Raw genomic sequence first — 25963 nt, 5'->3', positions numbered from 1 at the left:
TGTTGCATTGAAAGGTTTCTGTCAGTCTCATAATTAATAAGCAAAATGTACAAAAATGACGGTAGAATTTTTTTTATTGACTTTTCAGGGAAAGATTGGCACTTGAATGATTGCATGATAGGTCATGCATAGAATTTCTTAAAAAAAAAAAGTTTAAAACTGCTATTTTGACACAGATTTCAGGTCAAAGAAAAATTTGCAATTTGAAAATTGCAACGGGCCATTTTGTGCTTAATTTTTTCATTAATCTCCCAGCCCTAATGTCGATCTCCCCTCTCTCTCCTCTTATTTCCTGTTTCTCTTCTGATGTCCCTTCAGAAATAAAAGCATGAGCTAAACATAAATCCTGTTTCGGTGTCTCTAACTCCTCTTCTGGGTCCTCAGGTCTGTCTGGAGGTCCTGGTCGCTGGATGTGGGCCGACGGCCGGTCAGTGTCCTTCTCTAGACTGAAGGGGGCGCCATCGGGTCGTGGCGAGTCCGATGTGGGTTCCGACTGCGTGCTGGTTGAAAACCCTCGAAGCTGGATCTCAACGAGCTGCTCTCCTGAAACTCAGCACACGTTCATCTGCTCGTCTCCGGCTCACACTCACTGAGACGCTCTCGGCTTCTTCACCGCTGCCCGTCCCTAAACGTCTGTGAACATGCTACACTCATATTTAATGACACGCAACCATGCTGCTCTGTACATTAGGGTTTATTTTTGTCATAATAAAGACTGATGCACAATCCAAAATCAGACTCATTATTAAGAACATGGTGAGTACTTTATAGATGCAGTGCGTTCATGCAGTGCGTTCATTCTACCACCAGGGGGCACCTCAGTCAAAATAAGAGATGAGGAGAAGAGACGTGCTGCTTAGCTCCACCCACCACTGCAGGTTACTTCTTGTTCTATGTTGAGAATTCTGTTCATTATTTTTATTTTTAACTTTTATTTAGCCGGGTTAGTGGAGAATTCACAGGTGCCAAACTCAAGGCTCAGGGGCCAAATCCGGCCCGTGGAACAGTTAATTCCGGCCCCTTAAATGATCTGATATTTCTGTTTTAACTGTCCCATCAGTCTGAGGTCTGCAGATTTCCTCAAGTATAAAAATCAATTAATTTTCAATTAAGAATCTCACAATTAGGACTCAAACTTAGGATTTTGACTTTTCATTTAATACTTTGAGCATAACTCATAATTTTGACTTCTCTTATGATATTTTGAGCTTTAAGATTCACAATTCTACATGTTAAGTCCTATTTTGGTCTTGTTAACCAATTATTTTGTATTTTATCTCATATTTTCAGCTCCAAACTTTGACTTCATAATCCTAGAGTTTGATCTTTTAGACTCAAAATTTAAACTTGTAAATCTTTTTTGACTTTCAATTTTATGATTACAAATTTTATTTCATATTTTGACCTTTTACACTCATGATTTTGACTTTCTTTCTAATATATTTGGCATTAAAAACATTATTTTTTGATTTAAATGTCATGTTTTGACCTTTTTGAACTAATAAATTTACTTTTCTCAGATTGTGAGCCTTTAAACTTATCTTTTTAACTTTTTAAATGTCAAAATTGTTTATCATCAGTGCTAAGTTTTGTTTTTTTTTTGTTTTTTTCATATTTTATCACTGATGAAACAAGGTTGATAGTTTATGGTTAAAATGTTGACCCTGTTAAGTCCTCAGGTTAGTCCTGAATCCAGAATCCGGCTCCTGCTGAGACTGAGTTTGACACCCCTGGCCTAACTGAATGTTGTCATGTGACTCAGCGCTGGTTGTTATTGGCTCTGGTAGTAGAGCCAATAACAACCAGCAAAAAGGAGAAAAACAAGTAAAAATAAGTAGAGATTAGACATAGATAAAAAGTCAGGAATAAGGGAAAGAAATTAATTTGTGTTTTCATTTTGTATTTTCATTTTGGATCCCAAGATTATGACTTAAACTAAGGAATTTGACTTTTATTTCATGTTTTGACCTTTTAAATTCATAATTTTGACCTTTTTTCTCATATTGTGACCTTCTAGGTTCACATTTTCTCATGTTAAATCATATTGTGACCTTTAAAACTCCTAACTTTGACTTTTAATCCCATATTTTCAATTTTTAAACTCCTGTTCTAGAATTTTATCTCATGTTTTTACCTTTTAATTCATAATTTTGACTTTTCATTTCATATTTTGACCTTGTAGGTTCACCATTTTTCAGTTTAAATCATATTGTGACCTTTTAAACTCCTAACTTTGACTTTTAATCCCATATTTTCTCTTTTTAAATTCCTGATCTAGAATTTTATCTCATATTTTGACCTTTTAGAGTCACAATTTTGAATTTTATCTTCTATTTTGTCCTTTTAAACTCTCAATTTTGTATTTTATCTCTTATCTTGACCTTTAAACTCATGAATTTAATTTTCTATCTCATATATTTGCCTTTTAAAACCTTATTTTGACTTTCAATTTTGTGTTTTGACCTTTTGGACTTATAAAATGGACTTTTTATCTCAGATTTTGAGCCTTTAAGTCATTTATTTATTTATTTATTTGACATGGACACACATTAACACTGATGCTGTGATATTTAATCATTTTGACGTGTTTTTCTTGTTCGTTTGTTTTTTGTTTTTTTGTCTGATCTTAAAATCCTTTATCATCACTGTTTAATTTTGCCTTTAATTCATTACCTGTGAAAACACAGTTGACAGTTTTTGGTTAAATCTCGACCCTGTTAGACCCTCAGGTTAAACCTGAATTTAGATTTCAGCCCCTGCTGTGACGGAGTTTAACACCCCTGATTTAGGTCTTTTAGCTCAAACTTCATCTGATGGATTTTCAGTTAGCCGTATTTGTTGAAGTTTGAAGAAGAGGACAGCAGAGGGCAGCAGAGCGACATACATTTCCTAAATCAGTCTATTGAAGGTCCGATGGGGAGAAACACAACTTTTAATCTAAAAAGAGGGTCTAAAGAGAAGATTTGGTCCTGAGTTTGGCTACAAGAAGCAAATATTTTAATCCAGATGAGTAAAATCGTTTTAACACTTCTCTTTCATGAATTATCATCATACTTAAATCATTACTTTCATTTTATAGCTTGAATTCCAGTTTCAGAGAAATAAACACTGCAGAAAGTTTGCTGAATATTATTGAAGCCCATTACTGCCACTTAAAAAATAAAGCTATGAAATGTAGAAAGCTAATTATTTTGAATAATTAAAAAAATCTTAAATTATGACATAAAAGCCATAATTATGAGATAAAAGGTTTAATTATGAAATTAAAGGTAAAATATGAAATAGAAACTTGAATTTAAAGTCAAACTTCTGATTAAATTATTGAAAATATTTAAATGAAAGTTATGAGATGAATTAAAATACCCATACAAGAGTCAAAATTGTGAGACAAAATGTCGAAATTACAAGACTTTAAACCATAACCATGAGGAATAAATCGAGAGAATGATCTGAAAAGTGGAAATTATGACATAAAAGTCATAATTGTGAGATTAAAAATCGCTGTTATGTAGTAGAACTTTTAAATTATAACATAAACCTCATAATTGTTAGATAAAAGTCAATTTATACATAGAATATCGAACTCGTGAGATTTTAAGGTATAATTATGAGAGGCCAATCGGAGTTATGGACTGAAGAGTAGAAATATGACAGTTAAAAGTCATAAGTGTGAGATTCAAAATCGAAATTATAAGGCAAAACATTTAAATTAAGATATAAATGTCATAATTATGAGATTAAGAGTTAATATATAGATAGAAAAATAAAATTACGAGATAAAAGGTTTAGACTCTGAGATAAGAAGTCCAAATTATTATTATTTTGAAATTATTAGATCAAATTTATTAAGCCATTGTCTTGTAATTATAATTAATCCCCAAAGTTGGACTATCAAATAATTTCAAGTCTTTGATTTCATAATAATGATTTCCTGTATCAAAACTTTTTTATACCTCAATATTCTGCTTTAATTCATTACCAGGAAGTTTTTATTTCTTCAGACTGTGGATTAAGCCCAAACAACAAATAGAAATGTGTTATTTTGAGTACTTTAATCTGCATCCGTTTTCTTTGGTTAACAAAACGTTGATTTATTTGTTTTATTCGTCTTTATTATCAACGCTGTTGGCGTAGTGATTCCCCTTTCAGGAACGCTACTACAACAAGAACATTTTACGTCCGCCATTTTGTTTCGGCGCGAAACTGCGCACTGGAAAAACAAAGGTGGAATCGGCGTTTTGGGAGGCTCTGGGAAAAATCATTATTTGTAAGTATTTAATCAGTTTAGTGAATTTTGTTAATGCTTTAGTGGTTTCTGTGTGTGTCTGAAGGAATATTGTACTTAAATACAAGCCGTTTAAGCTATTTGTAGTAAGAAATTAGGTGTAAACCAAGGATCAGCTAACACCAACTCCGTTAGGTACCGTTAGAACTGTAAAGTTAAAATGACAGGCATACTGGCTAACCAACATCATTGACGTTTCTCGTCTAGTACACACTAGATAAAGTATTTTTTGAGGTCTTTTAACTGATAAACGTAGTTAAACTGCGTTAGCTTGATATATATTTAGTATTGTAATGAAAATAGATAGTGGTAAACGTTTATCCATTAATGTTGAGACTAGCTGCCTTGACTTAGCAGGTAAAGGCATCTGCCTCCTCTAAGTACAAGGTTAATATGATTATTGTTAGTTATTGAAGACTGGACTATGGCTAGTCTCTGAGACTGTTATCTGGGTCGTTGTGATGTTAAGAGTGACTTCTCTCTCTCCCATTTGCCCGTTTATGAAGCTGGCATTATGCTCTTTAATGACAAGCAGTGTTTGAAATTCAGTCATTGTGCTCTCAAGGAGTCTGTAAAATATAATAGTTAAAAAAGTAAAAGGTCCAAATAAGAGATAAAAAAAGTCTAGATTATTTGATATAAGGTTTAATTATGAAGTAAGTGCCTAAATTATGAGATGAAAAGTCAAAATTATGAGCTACTATGTCATGATTCTGAGATAAAAAGTGAAATTATGTGAAAGTTGTTAAATTATGAGATCAAAAGTCAAAATTATGAGATAGTATGTCGGGATTCTGAGGTAAAAGGTGAAATTATCTAAATTATGAGATCAAAAGTCGATATTATGGCATTGACCTGGACCTAAACACTTAAAGACCTGTTTCCCTCCAAATTGGGCTTGTGTTAATGCATTTTAATAGGTTTAAACCTATTTTAAATGGTGCAGCTTCTCTTGTCTTTGCGGTAGGTGTAGTCACATGATTCTACTCAACCAATCAACTCCTGTGTTATGACTTTGATGGAGCATCACCATGGAAACTCTGCACTTTGAAGGCCTGGTCTTTACTGCATTTAGCAGAGCGTGGAGTGAGTCTATTAGAAATAAAAGGACAATGAAAAATACATTTTTATTGAGGATGGGTGGATTCTACATGTTCATTTTTCTCACCAACAGTTAAAACCATCATGTCTCATATTTTTTAATACTGTTATGATTGTTAAATGCAGTGACGTTGAACATTAATACGAGACAAAACACACACCTGTGGAGCTGAAATAACTTATAATGACATGGAAATTAAATGAAGTAAGAGCCCAATACCTCCTAACAATGTCCCAGCAATGTTTCCTCGAAGCTATGTTAGTTTGAGTTGGTATATAAATAATTTTAATGAGTGGATAAAATAATATGACAGGAGGCAACTTGTTTTATTTTCATATCTGGTAGAAATCCTAAGAGACCGATCTGAAGTCCATTCCTCATTAAGTCAGCTGTGTTAGAGAGGAGGAAGAACAGGGAGGAGGAACTAGTTAAGCTGTTAAGTTTCAGTATATATTATTGTTAAATGTAAATGTTACGGAAAACAAGTTAACCTTTAAATTAATGGGAAAAAAAGGAAAAAAATGACCAAACCTTACTTACAGTAGCAATATGAATTTAATATTTTTATTTTTAATGCCAAATTGTTGAAAAATGCCATCATAAGCGCCACAATCTAGGCTAAATGGTGAAAGGTGACGTAAATGGGCAAAAAAAGGTGGGGAAATGGGGTAAAAGTGGCATTTGGTGGCAAAAGACAGCTTAAATGGGCAAAAAATTGCAAAGAAGCAGGATAAAAGTGGTTACAACTCATGTAAAGGGCAAAGTGGGATTAAAGAGGGAAAAATAGTCAAAAGTGACTAAAGAAGTGGATAAAATATGCTAAAAGCAGCACAAATGGGTTAAATGTGGCAAAAAATGGGGACAATGGGGCAAATATGGGTGCAAAGTCACATAAAATTGAAAAAAGTGGCAAAAAATGAGTGAAAAGTGGCTAAAGTGGGCAAAAAAGCTGTTAAAAGGTGGGAAAATGGGGTAAGAGTGGCATTTGATGGCAAAAGGCAGCTGAAATGGGCGAAAAATTGCAAAGAAGCAGGCCAAAAGTGGCTAAAATTGATGAAAACGGTCAAAGTGGGATAAAAGTGGCAAAAATGGTGGAAAAGTGGCTGAAATGGGCTGAAAACAGCAGAAATTGATTAAAAGTGGCAAAAAAAAATTGAAAAAGGGACAAAATTGCAAATAAGGGCAATGGAAATATACAGAAGAAAAATAAAGGTTGGCAATTAAGTTTGACCATTAAAGCCTACTGTATAATTGTGGGAAACATACTGGTTAATGTAACTTGCAATGAATAATTTCTGAGGTCAAAGTTTTAAAGGATAATATTTAAAATTAAGACATAAAAGAGCCGCAAATCATCACTAAAAAGCCACGGGTTGAGTATCACAGGTGTAGGGAGTTGGTCAGACTGCATGTCTCAGTTGATTGAAAACAACCATGTGCAGTTACATTGAAAATGGGTGAATCGCGACGCATCAGGATATGGAATCGTATATTTGGCCTGTTAATTCTGATCAAATAGTGACACAAGTCTTGATGCACAGGTCAAATGCATCAACCCCGTGGTCATATTTATTGTCTTTAGCATGATGAACTGTGTTTTTCCCTCAAAGTGACACAAGAACACGTTTTTAAAAAAGATAGTAAATAAAGAACAGAAATGTGTTCAAATCATATCAACATGTTTATTTGTTGTTTTTTTTTTTTTTTTAGGATGCCTTGTCTGAACCTCCACTTTTCTCCTGGTCCACAAGGAGGTAAGATTTTTACAATCTTAAGAGATTTTTTTCACTGTGAGGGATCCCACACATGGCAATAAATAATCACTGACTGATCATTTTGTTTGGATAATGTGTGTTGAAGAATGAGAGAATTAACTCAGCACGCTACAGATTCTGCTCACAGACTAATGAAGTCTCGGCCGGGTCTCGTCTCTCAAAACAGTGAATCTCCCGCAGTCAAACATGAAGTCAGATTGAAGAAGTCACTGTGGTTAGCTTTTAGCTTCATGCTTAGCCCATTGCAGTAGTAATTTTAGTCCACCTGCCATGTCAGTTCATCTGTGGTCTGTTTTACAGGATACATTGTTAAACACTCATATCATTGCCTTGGCTGTGTTTTCATTTTACTTCCGCCTCCAGTCACCTTGCTTTCTGATTGGCTGTTGCTTCTTTTGATGCTCGTGTCTGCTTTGCTGTCTGCAGTGATCTCCACACAACAGGATTTCTGATTTAATCAGGTTGGAGAGGGAAAATTCACTTGAATGGTCTCGATACCAACATTTTAACTTCGACTCTGATACCAAGTTCAGCATCACCATACGTGACACTAAAACGATACTTGAAACTTCAAATGATGCTTGTCTAATACTTGACTAAAGGATCAGAAGCAGGATGCTTACAAGGGACGGTCACCTTTTGGAAATGATAGTTTATTAACAACATATGGTACAAATACATGTGAATTTGAGCTTGCAGGTTCAAGTTTTGATTCTTTGATTTATATTTTATGATAATTCCTCCTTTATCTGTAATCAGTTATTTGGTACTCTGTATAATTGTTTATACAAGAGTGCATACGCAAAACAAGGAGACTTGCTGAGTTCACAAAGTTTATTTTTAAAGATTTATACCTAATTTCACATACATCAATGCTAATAGCTAATCTGCTGTTAGACTTCATTTGAATGAAATGCGATTCTTTATAATCATTTGGTCTGATAGCATTTAATACATTAAATATTATGTATTTTAACTAAAATACTTATTATACTTATATTTATCCAGGGGCCTCATTTATAAAACATTGCTTAGGATCCATACTAAAAGTGTACGTGCACCCAAAAGCTGAAAATGGTGGGCACCAAAAATAATATGATTTATAAAAATTGTATGTGCGCACACCTGCTAGCACTTTTCTCGTTATAAATCACAGTCCACCAGGAAGATTGGGTGGATTCATCTCACATCCCGCCCTCTACACGCTCACATTTTACCATGAATGGTCAGTGAAAGTACCTCAGGAATGTTTTTGCATATGAATAAGCCTGCTGATGGACGGCATTTTACGCTCAATCATGGCAGAGACAACAAGGAAAAGGAATTTCACAGAAACCGAAATAGAGGTGCTTGTGGGTGAGGTGGAGGCCAGAAAAATTATTTTATTTGGTGGTCACAGTAGTGGAATTACTAGTAAAAGAACAACAAGCGAGTTGCAGCACGTGGTCACCGCTGTAAATAGTGTGAGTGCCATAGAGCGATCTGTAGTCTGTTCCCTACACTGCTGGGCATCAGGATGAATGAGTCATGTGTTGATCCAGGCCACCGTGCCACTAAATTTGTCAAAACCATGTTTTAGGTACAAATAATTTGTACCGTGATTGTATGCAAATTTTTTTCAGTTCACATAGACAAATTCATTTTCACTCGGAGCCCTTAAAGCAACGTGGGTGCAGTCAATTGCGCCGATTACATTTGGGAAACTTGACTTGGCTGCAAATTGCCTTTAAATGTTGGCCTGTTCACCCACAGTGTAAGGAAACCCAATGTATGGACTGGTCATGTTTATAATGCCATCCAAAACGGCTGGCATTAGTGTGCTGAGGGATGGCTAAGGACAGAATTTAACTGTATTATATCATACCCAAAGGGGCTTTAGACAGAAAATGTAAAATTATATATTAATCATATCAAACACATACCTGTTGGCTAATTCCCCCTGGAAGGAGCCGGTTGCCAGAAACCCCAAAATCGTCAGCACCTGTATGGGATGGCGCGGTTCCGGCGGGTGGTTCTGTCTAACTGGGCCCAGTTCAGCACATAGATCCAAGAGCACTGCTCGAGGGAATCTGAATCAGCTTATTAGCCAGTCATTATCATGGGCCAGGAAATCTTCGTGGTCCGTAAAGACTCTCTCCATCCTGATCCTACCATTTGCGTGATCTTCCAGCAGTGCCAGCGCATCCATTGTGCAGCATTACGCACGAGTGTCACTGCACTGTTTATATGCTTACTCAGCAATTAGATTGATTGTTACCAAGCGGCAGCCTCTGGTCCTGAAAAATAAAGCCAATGCGGAAGTGCAAAAAAAACGCTATACCGCCAGTGTCCACTTGAGGCTGGCTGCAGGAACACCAGAAGTCCCGTCTGGACACATGATAAACAGCCGGTTTTGACACTAGAAATAAATTGGTTTACAGTCTGGTTCAAAACACCAAACGTGTCTCATTAGCTAGTGTCTTATTGTGCTCTCATTGTACGCGGGTGAATGTTTTTGTACCACGATCGTTTGGATTTTATCTAGTAGAGGTGTCCCGATCCGATATTGATATCGGATATCGGTCCGATATCAGCAAAAAAAAAAAAAACGACTATCGGATCACATCTAAAATCTCCGATTTAAGCACTCTGATACAAGCAGTCCATTCCAGACTCCGCTCCAGCACTTCTATCCAGCAGCGCCACAGGATCCAGCATGTAGACCCCACGTAATCACAACAACAACGCGCTTGAGTGCTAACCAGTGCTAACTGCTAACACAGTAGCAAGGAGTAGGAGTGATGTCGGCCGTGTCGCAGTATTTTTAGTTAAAGTCAGATAAAGACATTGCAGCTGAGTGCAAAACTTGTCATGCACAAGTTCCCCGTGGTGGCAAAGAACCGGGGAAGTTTAATACGACCAACCTCATCGGGCATTTGAAGAAGCATCTCAAAAACAGCATGAGGATTTTCACAAGACCACGAAGAAACAACAAGGCTCTGGCTCCTTCAAACAACTGACGCTGTCCGAAACATTTGGAAAGCGTAATCAACTCCTACGGGACGGCAAAAAAGGCATTAGCTATAACAGAAGAGATGGATAACGAGCCCCTGTCAGTGGTGAGTAATGTCGGTTTTGAATGCTTGATTGAACCTCAAGCCTATTTTTAACCAATGGGTTACATAAATTTTGACCTTAAACATAAGCATATTCTACAATTGAATAGAATACATCAAAAATAAATGAGACAAGCCTGAAAAATGACCTCAATAAATCCAATAAAAACAAGTCATACTTTTTTTTTTTTTTTAAGATTTATTTTTGGGCATTTTTGTGCCCTTATTAGATAGAGGAGGACAGTGGATAGAGTCAGAAACAGGGTCAAGAGTGGGGATGAGACATGCGGTAAAGGGCCTCAGGCCGGATTCAAACCCGGGCCGCCCGCGTACATGGGGACGGCCTTTAACCACTAGGACACCTGCTCCCCAACAAGTCATACTTTTAAAGTGCAAAATAACAAATGAAGTTCACCTCAGTTATTTTTTACTGCCAGTATATGGTGGGAACGACTGAGGGCAGGAAAAAAAAAACACAATATTGTCTATTGTCCAGCTGCTCAAAGTTAAGAGTCCACAGCTCCAATTTCAAAATAAACATCTTGCTCTAATAACAAGAGCAGAAAACAAATAATTATCAGTCAGTTAACTAAATTCCTAACAAAACCCTTCCTACTCCTCCATCTCCACTTTCTGCAGTTTGAGCATGATGTGAAGATTCTTTTTTAAGAAGATAAGCATTTTGGCTTTTCACACCCTGTCCCCACACATTCATGCTCTCAGAAAGAAACACAGTATAGACAGGCTTGTCTAATTTATTTTTGATTTATTCTATTTAATTGTAGAATGTGCTTATGTTTAAGGTCAAAATTTATGTAACCCATTGGTTAATAATGAATGGGTCAGTTTTTCTCGTACCTACTGTTGCTGACTTGTTCTCTGAGTAATAACACTTGATCAAGCCTTTTCTAACATTCCATACTACAAAATAAGTAATAAAAGTATGTATGATTCATGCTGATATATTGGCCGATATCGGTATTGGCCGATACTCAAGGCTGAAATATCGGTATTGTATCGGAAGTGGAAAAAATCTGATCGGGACATCCCTAATATCTAGGATGAAAGCTGATTGGCGTGTCTCATTTGATTGACAGATAGCTCGGCAGGCAGAGGCTCTGTTTCTGTCAACCGGAATGCTAGCTAGCAGGCTGACAGGAAGTCGCTCTTAGCGGGCGGGCTGTTAGGTTGATCCAAAGTTCGGTTGAGACCACGATTTCAATATGGAAGCCTCCGCGGATTGGCTTCAAGAGTCGTTTGAGCCCGCCTATTGTAAGCAGACGACTGACGTCACACGGGGTTTGTCCAATTCTTTCTACAGTCTATGATTGTTACACACCTTGTCACAATAAATACTGATCAATCAGTGCTATCTGCCACTCTATATTATTTGAAGATGAAAGTATGATATATGAACATTGTGCATACAGCAGTAGGCCTAATGGCTCACTAAAGGAACACATCTATAACACTGCAGACTTAGGTGTTTATGATTACGCGGGTCTGTAAGTCTGATATGTGATGACATTAAATGTATGAGATGTAGCTGGCTTTAATTCACCGCCTCACCATCTGTGCTGCAAGTTTCCCCGTCTCCAAAATGTTCGTGCGCAAGCATCAATGTTGACATACCGGTGTGCACATTCTCCCGCCAAGTTTATTTAATAAATCACAACCTTTGTGTGGAAAGTGGCGTTCGCCACTCTCAAGCCCCGTTTTGTGCATAAGCAAGCTTTATAAATGAGGCCCCTGGTCTTTATGTCTGTGATATCCTGAGCACTTAAAGGTTCAAAGAGTGATTGTTACATTTTAACGTAACATAAGTTAATGCCACTACTGTTAGCTATTTAGCTATTCAGTCATTTTAAAAGCACCTGAACAAGAAACCTGAGAAGTAAAGCATCATACATTTGTTGTTTTGGAGCTCATGTTTTCCTGCAAGCCTGTTGTGCTTTTTATGATGCTGGATGGGGATGATAACGGCGTGAGGTGATTTGCTAATGCTAGGTTTATTGTACCACAAAATTTATAGGGGTGTGAATCTCTCCTTCTCAAGACAATTCAATGCAAATCTTGATTCACAGACTACGATTCAATTCACTAACGATTCATTAAAATACAGAACGATTCGGTCCAAATCAGATCGGTCTGATTATAGAATCAAAGTAACTTTTTGCTTTAACAAAAATTGGCAAAAAAGGGGAAAACAATTTAATTTGATAATAATCTAAGTTTTTTTTTTATCTTATTTATAAAACAGACTGAATGCCAGGCCTCCTGTGCTAACATTCTGAAATTTTGTTAAAGAAAGTTTTCATCAGACCCAGGTGTCCAGGTGTCTTACTTTGACATTAAATTGGGAGGTAATTATAAATATGAGTTTTTACTGGTACATGTTCGTCCCTCTATACTTATAACTTCCTTAGGCGAGCCACACACTACAGGATTTTAAGCTCGATTTGGGCCTCCCTTGACGATCGTAGGGGCGTATCCCGAAAGGAGTCTCGTCGCAAACGACCGTTTGTCTGAGTAGTCTGCATGTGTGTGGTGTCAACACGATTGTTTTACTGCTCCAAATCGTGTCGTAGCCTCCAAAAATCCCAAATCGTAAATATCAAACACATTTGATATTTACGATTCTAGGCCGTAGTGCCACTGACGGAGTACCCACAACAACCAAGGAGAGCGAGCAGACGGGGTAGCGTCACAGCCAGATCATATGTACTTTCACCACTCACAACCATAAACACAACTTTAATTTAATTTCAGCCAGGATTTCATCCCGAGTCTTTCCCTTGTAGTTTGATTTTTGCCTCACCTGTAATGCATGTCAGGACACCCTGTTGTGGAGAGACAGCAAGACGGTATCGACAGACATCCGTGGTTTAGTTTTTTTTTTCTGAAGTCATGTGATCACGCAAAGTCGTAGGCAGGTTGGCAGGTGTGTGGTCTCCAGTGATCTGACTGTCTTGCTGAATCATTTAGTGTGTGCATTCAGAGGACTAAAGACGAAAATCTTTGGAAATTGTCCTGAAGTCTGTGGTCTCCCACATTTTAAAAATCGTTCCAAATTTTAAAAATCGTCTAGTGTGTGGCCAGCCTTAGCATTATTAATCCCAATAACAGTACAAACTAAATATCAAATTTTCCCAAGAAGCACAAATTAAAACAAATTTAAAGTCACAAGGAGATTTGGATACAGAGCTCTGTGTGTCTACTAGTACAGGAGAACAAAGGGTTAAGATAGTGTTAAAAACAGTCAAATTAAAAACAGCTTTCTATAAATTTTTTCCTTTCATAATTCCTCTTAATGTGAGTATTCAGTCTACATGTCTCTAAAACATGGTTATTTCCTTTCTCTGTCTATCTGACCGTTCTTGATTGTTTTCATTCTTGAGTTAATTCACTGGAGAACAGCTGATCTCCAGCTCAGTGAAGTCCTCACTGACTTATTGTGTTTTGAAGAGTACAAAACACAATAAGTCATCCTCCTACTAGCGGCCTAGCCAGCTAGTAGGAGGATGACTTATTGTGTTTTGTACTCTTCAGGTCATGTCCTTGTGTTGTCAGTGGGGTGCTTGATGCTGTTCTATGTTTTCTTATGACTAATTGCAGTAACTTGAGCTTGCAGGTAGGGTTGTTCCGATACCAGTATCGGAAATACGCCCGATACTGCTTAAAATACAGGTATTGGTATTGGTGAGTACACGAGTTTATGCATCGATCCGATACCGTTTGGTTTAACTTCATGGTTTGCTTCATTTAGCCATGCTAACTGTTAGAGCTATAAACTGGAAATCAATTCTTCTTCGCTGCCACTGTATGAACTGGCTTCCGTTTTTAGTGCAGAGGCAGGGAAGAAAAACCAAGGGGCCGCTGCAGCTGCAAAGATTGGAGGCTGCGTTACAGTTTTTCTCAGAATGTGATTGTTAAAACGATTCTGGCGTTGTCGTACAAGACAAAAAGTGACACAGTTTATGAAAAGTTAAATAACTTTTGAACCATAAATGTTTGTCTCTCACTTGTATTTCCTCTTGAAGCTAGCCGTTGTGTTTTCCTATTGACGCTATTGATGCCTTTGAATCCCGTGTAGCAGCATTTTCAGCGAGCCTGGAACTTGTGTGTCTTTTTGGGACTTTAATGATTAAATCCACACCAGTAAACCAAATACTGAATGTCTTTTTATCCATTTTAATAGAATTACGATCATTTATTACCGCTAGCTCGAATGCTAACCGCCATATTGTTTCTCTCTGTGTCTGTCAGCCAATAGCAGGCTGTTCCGTAATCACGTGATGCTGCACAAAATAGCAGAAAGGAGAGATAGAGTTCAATGCACTTAATGATTTATACAACAGTATACATTTAGTACATATCTGTATACAACAATTGTTAATATGCAAGTTGTAAGTTTTATATTGCATTTGGAAAAGTTTGATAAAGTTTTTTTTTTGTTTTTCTTATAAAAGAGATAGAGCTTGTGATGCAGTCTCCTGTATTATTATTATTTTAATATTTAGCAGCATAACTCAGTAATCAGCAGTAAAACAACTTTAGGCTCACAGAGACGCTGTACATTTACAATTCTATTAGTCGATCCATTCTGAGTCAGATACAGGTCTAAAATAATTTACTAGTCTGAACAGTCAGTTCAGAAAGTTCATACTAGCATCGGATCGATACTTGGTATCGGCCAATACCCAACACCAGAATCAGAATCGTATCGGGAAAGAAAAAATGGTATCGGAACATCCCTAGTACCCTACTGATGTGGACTTAAATGTTTGCTACAACAAGGTAAATATAACTATTTATCATTTTCTATTGATTGTCTATTTTGGCCGATAGCCGCTCGTGGTGTATGGAAAAAATAGATGAGACCTTAAATCTCAAAATGCACCATGCGTGAGACGTGTGTATCAGAGAGTGAGATCCAGCCCTCATGGGCTGCCAGTCTTAAACAGTTAAGGCATGAGGAGTGCTGTGGCCAAGTGAAGTCAGACTATCAGTGCAGATCAAAACATGGCAGCCTCCTGGTGAGATTATCGGGGGCGGGCTCAGCTTTTCTCAGACATAAGTGAGGGGCAACAGGAAAAAAGGTTAGGAACCACTGGTCTAGGGTGGTACATTCAAGAGGAGCACTGCCTCACTGATTTTGTGAAAGGAGGAAAGAGGAAATGACAGAGTGCTCAGACAGAGGAGAAACTCTAGTTATTTATTAAAGAGTTGAGTAATAAACTCACATTTCTTGTGGTATTTTTATAAAGTTAACATAATATACCATTAACAACAACATACAATGTATATAATATAATAGATAACATTTAGCACAATTATTTTTTTATTAGTGCTGTGGGTTCTGTCATTTAATTCATGAGCATAATCATCAGCATATAGCGCACATGTCCCAGATAGACACACAGTAGTGTATAATGGACAGATAAGCAGCAGCTTTTAACAGATAAAGTACAGCACCACCCTGCATGAGCTTTATCTGAAAATGTGAAGTGTGAGAAACTATTTTAGTGACTGTAACTACTACTACCACGCTGTAAACATAATCTTTAGTTTAACTATACATCATGTACTTAATCAAACAGAGCAACAACCATTTTTTCAGATTTACTTATTTTTATATTTGTTTATTTAACAGTAAGTTTCATCTTGGACTTGCAGTAAGGGACTTGTTTCTGCTTTTAAACAAACATGTTGGAGTCTGTCAGCTCTACTCCAATGATGGCACAGCCAAACTTAACAGAGGATGTAAGACTACATTTTAAGACTATAAAGATGGATGCAAGCTGAATGAAACAAAGGCCATATCAAAAATGTGCCACATGGAGGTATAATAGTGATAAAAATACTACTGGTTTGTGGTCAATTTTGAATGCAAACCTTGATATTTTTAATAATTTTTCTTGTTGGAACATTCTTTGTAGTATAACCAACTTCTCTGAGAATCTCTTAAATGCTGAAACAAAACAGGTTTTGACCTAAAATATCCCTCCATGAATCTATATTCAACTGAATCGAATCAGGCGATCAATGGCAAAATCCAGCCCTGCACTCTACTTCTGTCAGATCCTTCACAATAAAAGTCTATAGCTGTTATCATTTGAAGAGTGCTTTTATTGTGAAAGCTCCCAATAGGAATTATGGTGCAGTCAGTTGCAGTTCAACACACCTCGGCGCTGCAGAAGTGAAACTTAAAACCAAAGGGGCAGTTACAGGAAAGTGAAACAGAGATAGATCTTTGTTCCAGAGCTTCTACTAGGACATGAGTTCAGGCAGCTATCACAGGTTTTGTTTTAGGAGGGGGTTCTTCAGCTCTCTGTGTTTAAATTTAAGTCAGTGTGTGAACTGTGATTTTATTCTCTTCTTGTTGTTTTGTATCGTTATTTCTTTTGCTGATATGGACCTGTGGGTCTGAAATAAAGTAAAAATGAAATAAATAAGTGAAATAAAGAATTTGGAAGGGATCAGAGCAACACCAAATACAAGATTCTGCAAAACTTCATCTCTCTCACACAGAGGATGTAGTTTTTATGCAGTTGGCAGTGAGGAAATCCCCTTCCCTGAATGAGACGGTTGCTGGCAGACTAGGAGCTAACCACGCCTAATTTTCTGTCAGATAAAGTACAAGTTTTCTCTGAAACCAAGTCCCAGCACTACTCTGCTTTAGTCATTTGTTTGAAGAACGTTGCCCTGCCTTATTTAAATAAGCGAGTCCAAACAGGAAACAGAATGAGGTGAGCTATCATACAGGAAATAAAACAGGGTTCTGTTGAGGACAGTATACTGGGAGCTTCACTAAAACTCTGATTATAGCAAAGATTATTATTGGGGTGTGATAATTCCAGGTTGGACTTTATCCCTATGGGTGTGACTGTGCAGCTGGACGATAAAAGTGTAAGCAAAGTTCACTCAGCAGTTACGGTTTAACTGCAGAGTGCATTTTTCATCTCAGCATTCTCTTGTGAGGGACGACTGTGATGGTGTGAGAAGACGCCCAAGGAGTTAAAAAGGTGAGGAATTCACTGCCTGATCAAGTTTTATATGTAACGGAGAAAAAGAAGAAAGTCAGTGTTATCATATTTAGTGGATCCATCAAGTTAGTTATATTTGGGTGTTTTGTTCTTTTAAATCTTTTTGTTGTTAGTGTGGCAGAAAAGAGTGGAAACTTCCTCAGTCAACTGATTCATCAGTTTGGCAGTCATAGTGCAAAGGCAGGGTTATTTTCTGATTAACCTGCAGAAGTAGTCATAGTATTTTTACTCCTTCATCACAAAAAATACAGTAGTTATCAGCAGGACAGAGAGTTTAAGCAAATTCATTGTTAGGTATTTAGTAGTGACTAAACAGGCATATAAAAGCTTAAAAAGTGGACTGTTGGCAATAGCAGATATAAAGATTTCTGCCAGTATTTACAAATGACAGTTTAAATATTGGCCATGTGAACAGAAAAGGTAGTAGATTTTCACGCTGGACCAACAGACCTCCATCAACTAACGTCTATTAATTCCTTATTCTTTCTGACACTTAAAAGTCTGTTTTAAGGAAAGAATTTTGTTCATTTGTTCATCCTAATATAAATTGTGTTTTTCAAGAACTTGTGTTTTAAGTCTAAACTTCCGTTTAAATATCAGTTACAAATTGGCTAAAATTATTAAGTGAATGTCTGCTTGTCAGTATTGGCAAAAGTTAAATATGCATTCCCACTGCTTATGTCAGCTGTTATGTAATTTTACTTCCTTAACCAGAATAATTCAGTACACTATAAAAGAAATAGATTTTAATTTTTGAGACTTCAGTCTGTTTGCTTTGTGATTTAACATTTTTACTCTTTTGTTTTGCAGTAAATAAAGTGATATAGCCTAATATTTAATTTATCATTTGACTGCTTCATTTCTAGCTGATCCACAATGAGGCGCTCCAGGACTCACAATGAGGCGCTCAGCAAACCCATTGAGAAATGGGACGAGAAAGACGTCCGTGAGTGGCTGCTGACAGAGGTCAAAGTTCAAGAGACCATAGCGGACACGTTTGTTGAGGAGGAAGTGGCAGGAGACTCTTTAGTTGCCTTCACAAAGACAGATATATTGGACTTGGGAATAAAACATGGCCCTGCTGTCAAAATCATGTTCCATCTTGAAAGTTTGAAAGATGGATCACAGCCTGAAAAGTTCCCAACATATGTGGAAAACTGGACTAAAGAACAAGTGCAACAGTGGCTACTGCAGCATGTGAATGTGTACAGCAAATACACAACACAGCTCCAAGAAGAGGATGTGTCTGGAGATTGTCTTGTTTGCTTCAAGAAGCAAGACTTTCTGGACCTGAAGGTCAAAAGTGGTCCGGCTGTTAAGATTCTGAAAAGTCTCCGAGAATTAAACCAAAACTCAGAGCCGACACTGCAACCCATCCCTCAAACCAGCTCTGAACAAACAGAAGCTCCAAATGCCGGCCAACCAGAAGAGAGTCCAGCTACGATTGTAGCACCAAGTCAACCACAGCCGCGTAACACACCTGAATCACAAACAGTCACAAGGGTGGAAAACAAGTCTGGAAGAGATCAACAACAACTCATGAACGCGTCAGAGGAAGTACAAATTCATCAGCTGAAGCCGCAAAACTCGGGGGCCAGGAGGAAAGAGACCAAGACGGTAAAAAAAAAAAAAGTGCTTATTTTACACAAATCATGTGCAATATATTCTGGGATGCTCTGATGTTTTGTTCTTATAAGTCGATCATCTTTGATAAACACCAGCTGATAACAATCATATTATGTGTTATATATACAGTTGCATCTTAAAAAACATGGAATATCGGGGCGCAGATGGCCTAGTGGTTTAAGGCGCGCCCCATGAACGTAGATGGCCCAGTTCGAATCCGACCTGGGCACTTTACCGTATATCTCTCCCCTGCCCTCATCCCTGTTTCTATCCATTGTCCTCTTCTATAAAGGCACAAAAATGCCCAAAATAAATCTAAAAAAAAATTTGAATTTTATGAAAAAGATATATTTTTTCTGTGATTTTTTTTTTTCAAAAGTTAAAGTTCCATGTATTCTGTAGTCATCTCATACAAAATGAAATATTTTATGACTTTTTTGTATTAATCTTGATTACAGCTTACCATTCACAAAACTCAAAAATCCACTATGTCAAAATATAAGAATATCAATAAAACCAAAAATATCAACCTTTTGAAGAATTAAAGTCATTTTTCAGTCAGTACTTGGTTGGGGCTTCTTTTTCACGAATTCCTGCATCAGGTTGTCCCTTTTTTTTTTCCATTTCATTTCTATTGCTTGGTTGTTATTAAATTGCGATTGCAAATAATCTCATTTTTCCATTAACTGCCCAACCCTAATCTATATGGGGAATTAGTTTGTTTCTTGGCCAGTAGCATAAATATTAGGGCTGGGACGATTCACTTTTCTCCCGATTCGATTTTTTACGATTTTTTTAGGTGCCGATTGGATTTAAATTGCGATTCTACGATATTGCCGATTTTTGCAATCTTTTGTTAGCTTTTTAAACACCAGTGAAAAAGATGAATGATAATGATGCCTACAGACTATATCAGGAAAAATACACATCACATGTGTATAACGATACATCACAAAATATGTCTAACTAGAGAATACAAAATAGTTATAAAATGGTCAAGTGCGGGATTTCTCAGTTTATTCACAACAATTTAGTATCAATTTCACAGAATTTGACACAGACTGAGCTAAATACTGAATATGAAGTGCATAAAGTCTATATATATGTGTGTAGTATATATATGTATAACTTATGTAATTTTAAGTTAATATCAAATTTAACAATGTAGAATTAAGCTATTTAAAAAATATATAGTACTGCATCATCTCGCATTTTACCTATCTTTGTTCAATCTGAAGATGAGGATTTTCCCCATTTGTTGCACTGAATTAAAATGCTACCGTGATTTTTTTTTTTTTTTTAAGAAAAGGGGAATAAGTTATTATAGAGTGAATGTACTCCAATCCTTTATATTTTATATTTTATCAGTTTTTTATGTCATCACATAATGTGTTTGTGGAGGGAGATTATGGGAGATGAGCTGATCGTCACGTCCAGCTTTAAGACTGATGGACTGTGTTTTGCGGAGGGCATGACGTGACAGGCCAGTGTTTCTTTCTTGTGTTACCGAAGCCGTCATTCTTAACGACACTACACGGGACAGGTCCTTACAAATAAAACGACTGTGATTATGGTTGCATGAGTAGAGACCAGCGGTCGCTTCAACGGGCTTGTTTGTTGACGTTAGCCGTTAGCTGTAGCGCTAACGCGATGATGCCTAACTAGTAGATTTGTTGTGTTGTCTCAGTATTTTACTCTGGCGTGGCATATCTTGCAAACGACTGTCTAACTCCTGTCTAAGTTTGTGCTGTCGTTAATGTTTTGGAAGCCTAAATAAGTCTACACATCCACTATGAATTTGGCAGAAGTCGCTCTGCTGGGTAGGTACAAGCAACCGGCTCACGCAGACCGGAAATCTCGTGTGATCTCTTTGTCTCAAGACAGAAGAGGCAAGAGTCAACTGCCAGCTAGCGATGCCTGCCACAAACTAGCGGTCAGGGGGTGAAATTACACCAAAAACTACCCCACCAACAAGGTGAATAATTAGCTAATTAATTAAATATCGATACTGCATTTTAAAATATCAATACAATATCGCGCCAGGAAGTATCGCGATATTTCAGTGTATCGATTTTTTGTCCCACCCCTAATAAATATAAGCCTTAGAAATCAGAATGAAAAAGAATTGACCTATTGCTAAGCCACACCCCCTCCACTCACTCGGACAAACAATGAACATTCACTGACAGACGCTTTTGCAGTTGTCACAGTAGGAGACATTTCACTGGAGGCCATTGATGATTTTTGGAGACAGAAAGATCATCAACTAGAAGCCACCAAGAGGGTCTAAACTACGCATTGGAGGGATATATTAATCATTTTATTGTTGAGAAGGTCGATAAAAAGCTTCAATTACAAGCCAAAATTAACAGGTCCCAGTGCAAACGTGATAAACTGCATCTTGTTGCCATCACAATCTCAGACCACAAGATAGAGGATCAGCATGAAAGTGGCACTGAAGTTAAGGTTTTGGCTCATAATATGACAAAAATATAACGGCCTTTTTTTACCATCTTTACCAAGAGTGTCTCTCCGGTAGTTTGGTGCTACAGTATTTACACTGAATCATTCAGCATAACGTGTGCCAACCTTTGTTATCTCGGCAATTACAGATAAGTTAATTGGAGTGGTATACGCACTGTGATTGGCTCATCGCGTTTGAGGGCAGGACTTAGCCATAGGTCAGTTGTGAAAAAACAGAGATCATGATTCAGCCATAAAAAAACATATCTTTTTTTTCCCTATCCCTTACTTTTATCCTTTAGTTATTATCATGTGCCTAGATTTTGCCATGACTGTTTTGAGTGGAGGAGGATTACTGACCTGCAGCAGCGGTAGGTAAGGTGACTGATTTGTTTGAAGCTGCATTTCAGGTAAATTTGATTCCTGACATTGATATTAATACCTTTCAGCTGGTAGTTCAGTTAGCCTTTCTAGCACACAATCATTCTCTTAGCTGTGGGTACAAACCACAGGTGATCAGTTTTGGTGATTGTGACTAGAAGAAATAACTGCACTTGTGTTTGTTGTCTTTGTTTTTAAAAGAAGGGGGTTTGATCACAGATAACTTTATTTCACTTCTATTACCCACATACACACACGTGCACAACAAACACACACCGCAGCCCGTCAGTGCTGCCTCTCCTCCTCAGTGCAGGAGGGTCCTGACAGTGCAGGTCTGCAGCTAGACTGTCTTGTAAGATCTTAGCTGTAGTCCGCCTTTTTTTTAATGATTTTTTTAACAACTTATGAAATGTTTCTCGTGGGTCCATGTGTGACCCGCTCAAGGATGATCCTTGTGAATGGCACAAAGCATATTAAACAATCCTCAACGTGCACGATTCCCACAATCCTGCACCAAAATGTTTACACAAATGCAGTGACAGGGTATCCGTCGGGGTAGTAAAAGGTAGTAAATGAAATTAGCTCAAATTAATGCCATTGAAAGGTAGTAAAAGGTAGCAAATGCAATTTGACTTGGTAGTAAATTTTTCACGACCCCTTTAATATATCATGACTTTTGCATTGACCCTGAATTTTTGTTTTAAGTTTGTTTAACTGAAAAAAATCTAAAATAAATTAAAGCTGCAAGCAGCATTGGACGGGTCCTCAGTCTGTTGCACATCCCTCATGCCTGTTTGACCTCCACTATGAGGGTTTCAACCCTTTTTGACCCTTTGACTGAGGTGTGTACCTGCAGCTCTGTCAGGAGCCTCAGACTTTATAATGGGTGTGTATTACACATTCCATTTTCCTGCCTTCAGTGAGTCACATGACCAGCTGCACTGAACTGTCAATCACTGAGTGACATCATCAACTGTCCTCATCCAGAGTGAAAAGGACTGATATTTTTTTAAACCTCACCTCACAGTAAGCTGTATGGTAAGCTTATTGTAATGTTCAAAAAACCTGCAGAAGCTAGCATTGCTTAAATGGGCTGCTTTATTGGAACAGCTCCATGTGTGTGCATGATCAGAGCTCAATAAGGGCTCCCTGGTTGCCATGGTAACCAATGCCTGCATTCCAGCTGCTTTCATCTGACAATCAGTGAGTGACATCATCACCAACTGCTCTATGTTTCAGGAGTAAAATTGACTGAAATTTTTTTGAATCTCACCTCACAGATGCCACAATTTTGACCAAATCTCTCTAAAAATAACATGTTTTTGTAGTAAATTTTGTCAGGAATCCATCCATGTCATTTTTAAAGCTGTAGGACCTTTGGTTTTTTTGTGTAGAGGCCCAACTGCCACAGCTTAGGCAGAGCCCTCCCTGCTGCCCCCATTCATTTGAATGGGGGCAGCAGGGAGAGGGAAAGGGATCCCAGATTTTATTGAGGGTTTCAGGTTTTCTCCTGGCATTATACAGTATCTTTTCAGGAGTACAGTAAGATGTCAATTCATTGATCCACTGCCTTGTTGATGGAGTCTTTAGATTTCCAATTGGTTAGAATGCATTTCTTTGTTGCAGTACTAGCAAGTAATATGAAGTATTTCTGTGAACTAAATGTGTTAACAGAACTCAGATCTCCCAGAATCCATATTTTAGGGTCTTGCTTGATACTGCAGTTAATTATCTTTGAGGTTAGTGCTATAGTATTTTTCCAGAATGCTTCTATCACAGGACAACTCCAAAACATGTGAAAAAGATCTCCTTTCACAATTTTACATCTTTGACACATTGGAGAAATGCTGTTATTAATTTTATGTAGTCTGTAGGGGGTATAATACATTCTGTTGAGAATGTTAAACTGTATTTGTCTATGTTTTGTGGAAACCAATACAGTTTGTGATTGCTCTAATAATTTTTGCCAATTTTCTTTATCATAAACATAACCTAAGTCTGACTCCCATTTTCTTTTAATAGATGTCCCCTCGTAACCTGGGAAATTATCACTTATGATACGATATATAGCCAACGTAAGACCTCTGCATGTGGTGGAAGGTCGGTTATAGAGTGATTTTTCAAAGAGAGTCTCTTTGGGTATACTTGGAAAAATATCTTTTGTGTTTTCTTTCACCCACTGTCTTAGTTGCAAGAACTTAAAAAAAGATTGGTTGGGAAGGTTAAATTTCTCACTTAGCTGTTGGAAGTTGTCAAATAAATCATTTACATACAAATCAGCGACTGTTTCTATTTTTCCCCTATTCCAATTTTGCAATATGCCATCTGCAATGATTTGAAAGGTTTGGGTTGCCCCATAATGGAGCCCTCCTAAGAAATGAAATATCTAGCTCTAAGAGAAAATGAGATTCTTGCCATGCATTGAATGTATTGAGTATGATACGATTATCTGTGATAATATTTGATTTTTTGCCTAAGTATGGTACTACACGTAAAGAAATATTTTGAAGAGTTCATTTTAGGATCAATTTTTACTCTGATTACATTCTCTTGGTTCTTCCTGCAGGCCCCAGTCCGTCCAGGAATGCCTGATGCAACTGTGAAGATCTACAAAACCCTTGATTGGCTTTACAAAGAAGACCTTAAAAAATTTCATTTTCACCTAAAACGGTACAAAAGGTCCAAGTTTGAACCTATTTCTCCTAGTGAACTTGAGGGCAGCAACACCGTTGACACTGCTGATCTAATGACTAGACACTATGGTGACCATGAAGCTTACCAAGTCACATTGGAGATTCTACGAGAAATGGATCAAAATGAGCTTGCTCATCAGCTGGAAAACAAAATGGGTAAGACACCATGTAAAAATGTGTAGCTGTACAGCCCCAGTTCCAAAAAAGTTGGGTTGCTGTGTAAAATGAAAACATAAACAGCAGTCAATGATTGTCAAATCCCATAAACCCATATTTCTTTAACAATAGAACATAAGCAACGTATCAGATGTTAAACTGAGACATTTTACCATTTCGTGAAAATATTAGCTCATTTTGAATTAGCTGGCAGAAAGACATCTCAAAAAAGTAGGAACAGGGTCATGTTTACCATTGTGTAGCATCTCCTCTTCTTTTAACAATAGTCTGTAAATGTCTGGGAAATAAGGAGACCAAGTTGCTGTAGTTTTGGGAGAGGGATGTTTTCCCATTCTTGTCTGATGTAGGATTCTAGCTGCTCAACAGCCCTGGGTCTTCTTTGCTGGATTTTTCCTTTTCTGATGCTCCAAATGTTTTCTGTTGGTGAAAGGTCTGGACTGCAGGCAGACCAGTTCAGGACCCGGACTCTTCTCCTGTGAAGCCATGCTGTTGTGATGGATGCAGTATGTGGTTTAGCATGGTCTTACTTTAACAGTCAAGGCCTTCCCTGACAGAGACATAGTCTGGATGGGAGCATATGTTGCTCCAAATCCTCTCTCTACTTTCCAGCATTGATAGTTCCTTTCCAGATGTTAGAGCTGCCCACGCCATAGGCACTAATGCAACCCCATACCATCAGAGATGCAGGCTTTAGACCTGAGCCAGGAGAACAAGCTGGATGCTCCCTCTCCTCTTTAGTCCACAGGACACGGCGTCTGTGGTTTCCTCTGACCACAGAACAGTTTTCCATGTTTCCTCAGTCCATGTTAAATGAGCTTTGGTCCAGAGAAGATGGACCACGGTGTTTCTGGATCCTGTTCACATATGGCTTCTTCTCTCCGTGATCCAGCTTTAACTGTCATTGGTGGATGGCACGGTCAACTGTGTTGACAGACGATGATTTCTGGAATGTTCCTCAGCCCATGCAGTGATTTCAGTGCAGAATCATGTCTGTTTTTAATGCAGTGGCCCCTGAGGGCCCCTTCAGCCTTGTCGCTTGCTCTCAGAGATTTCATCAGATTCTCTGAATCTGTTGATGATATTATGGACTGTAGATGGAGAGAGATTCAGGGTCTGAGCTTTTTTACATTGCGGAACATTTTTCTGAAATTGTTTCTCAATTTTAGATGCAGTCTTTCACAGATTGGTGAACCTCATCCCATCTTTACGTCTGAGAGACTTTGCCCTCAGAGGTCACATTAACCAAATATTCTCCATCATTGACAGATTTTTTTTGAAGGATGACAGAGAATTTTGAAGGCTGTCCGTCATTTTTATGGA

General features: G+C 37.7%; 2 protein-coding genes across 4 annotated transcripts in view; both read left to right on the top strand.

Annotated features, from left to right (window-relative positions):
• Positions 1–708, top strand: part of frem1b (Fras1 related extracellular matrix 1b) — a 77608-nt gene extending 76900 nt beyond the window's left edge. For both annotated transcript variants that reach the window (XM_041790536.1, XM_041790537.1), the window contains one exon: positions 385–708. In XM_041790536.1, the coding sequence (XP_041646470.1) occupies positions 385–593 (209 nt within the window). In that variant the 3' untranslated portion in view covers positions 594–708. The remainder of the gene's footprint in view (positions 1–384) is intronic.
• A 3490-nt stretch (positions 709–4198) lies between these two features.
• LOC121512860 (sterile alpha motif domain-containing protein 9-like) overlaps positions 4199–25963 on the top strand; it is a 28642-nt gene continuing 6877 nt past the window's right edge. Inside the window, exons 1-3 of one of the 2 annotated variants that reach the window (XM_041792367.1) lie at positions 4199–4267; positions 7098–7141; positions 24340–24622. In XM_041792367.1, the coding sequence (XP_041648301.1) occupies positions 24358–24622 (265 nt within the window). In that variant the 5' untranslated portion in view covers positions 4199–4267; positions 7098–7141; positions 24340–24357. Of the gene's footprint in view, positions 4268–7097; positions 7142–17030; positions 17283–18169; positions 18921–24339; positions 24623–25963 lie in introns of those variants that run through there. The other variant, XM_041792365.1, reaches the window with a different exon arrangement.

Source organism: Cheilinus undulatus, linkage group 7, assembly GCF_018320785.1.
Source record: "Cheilinus undulatus linkage group 7, ASM1832078v1, whole genome shotgun sequence".
Lineage (NCBI taxonomy): Eukaryota > Metazoa > Chordata > Actinopteri > Labriformes > Labridae > Cheilinus > Cheilinus undulatus.
Note: the sequence above shows the minus strand (reverse complement) of the source record. Positions and strands in the feature narration are given on the sequence as shown.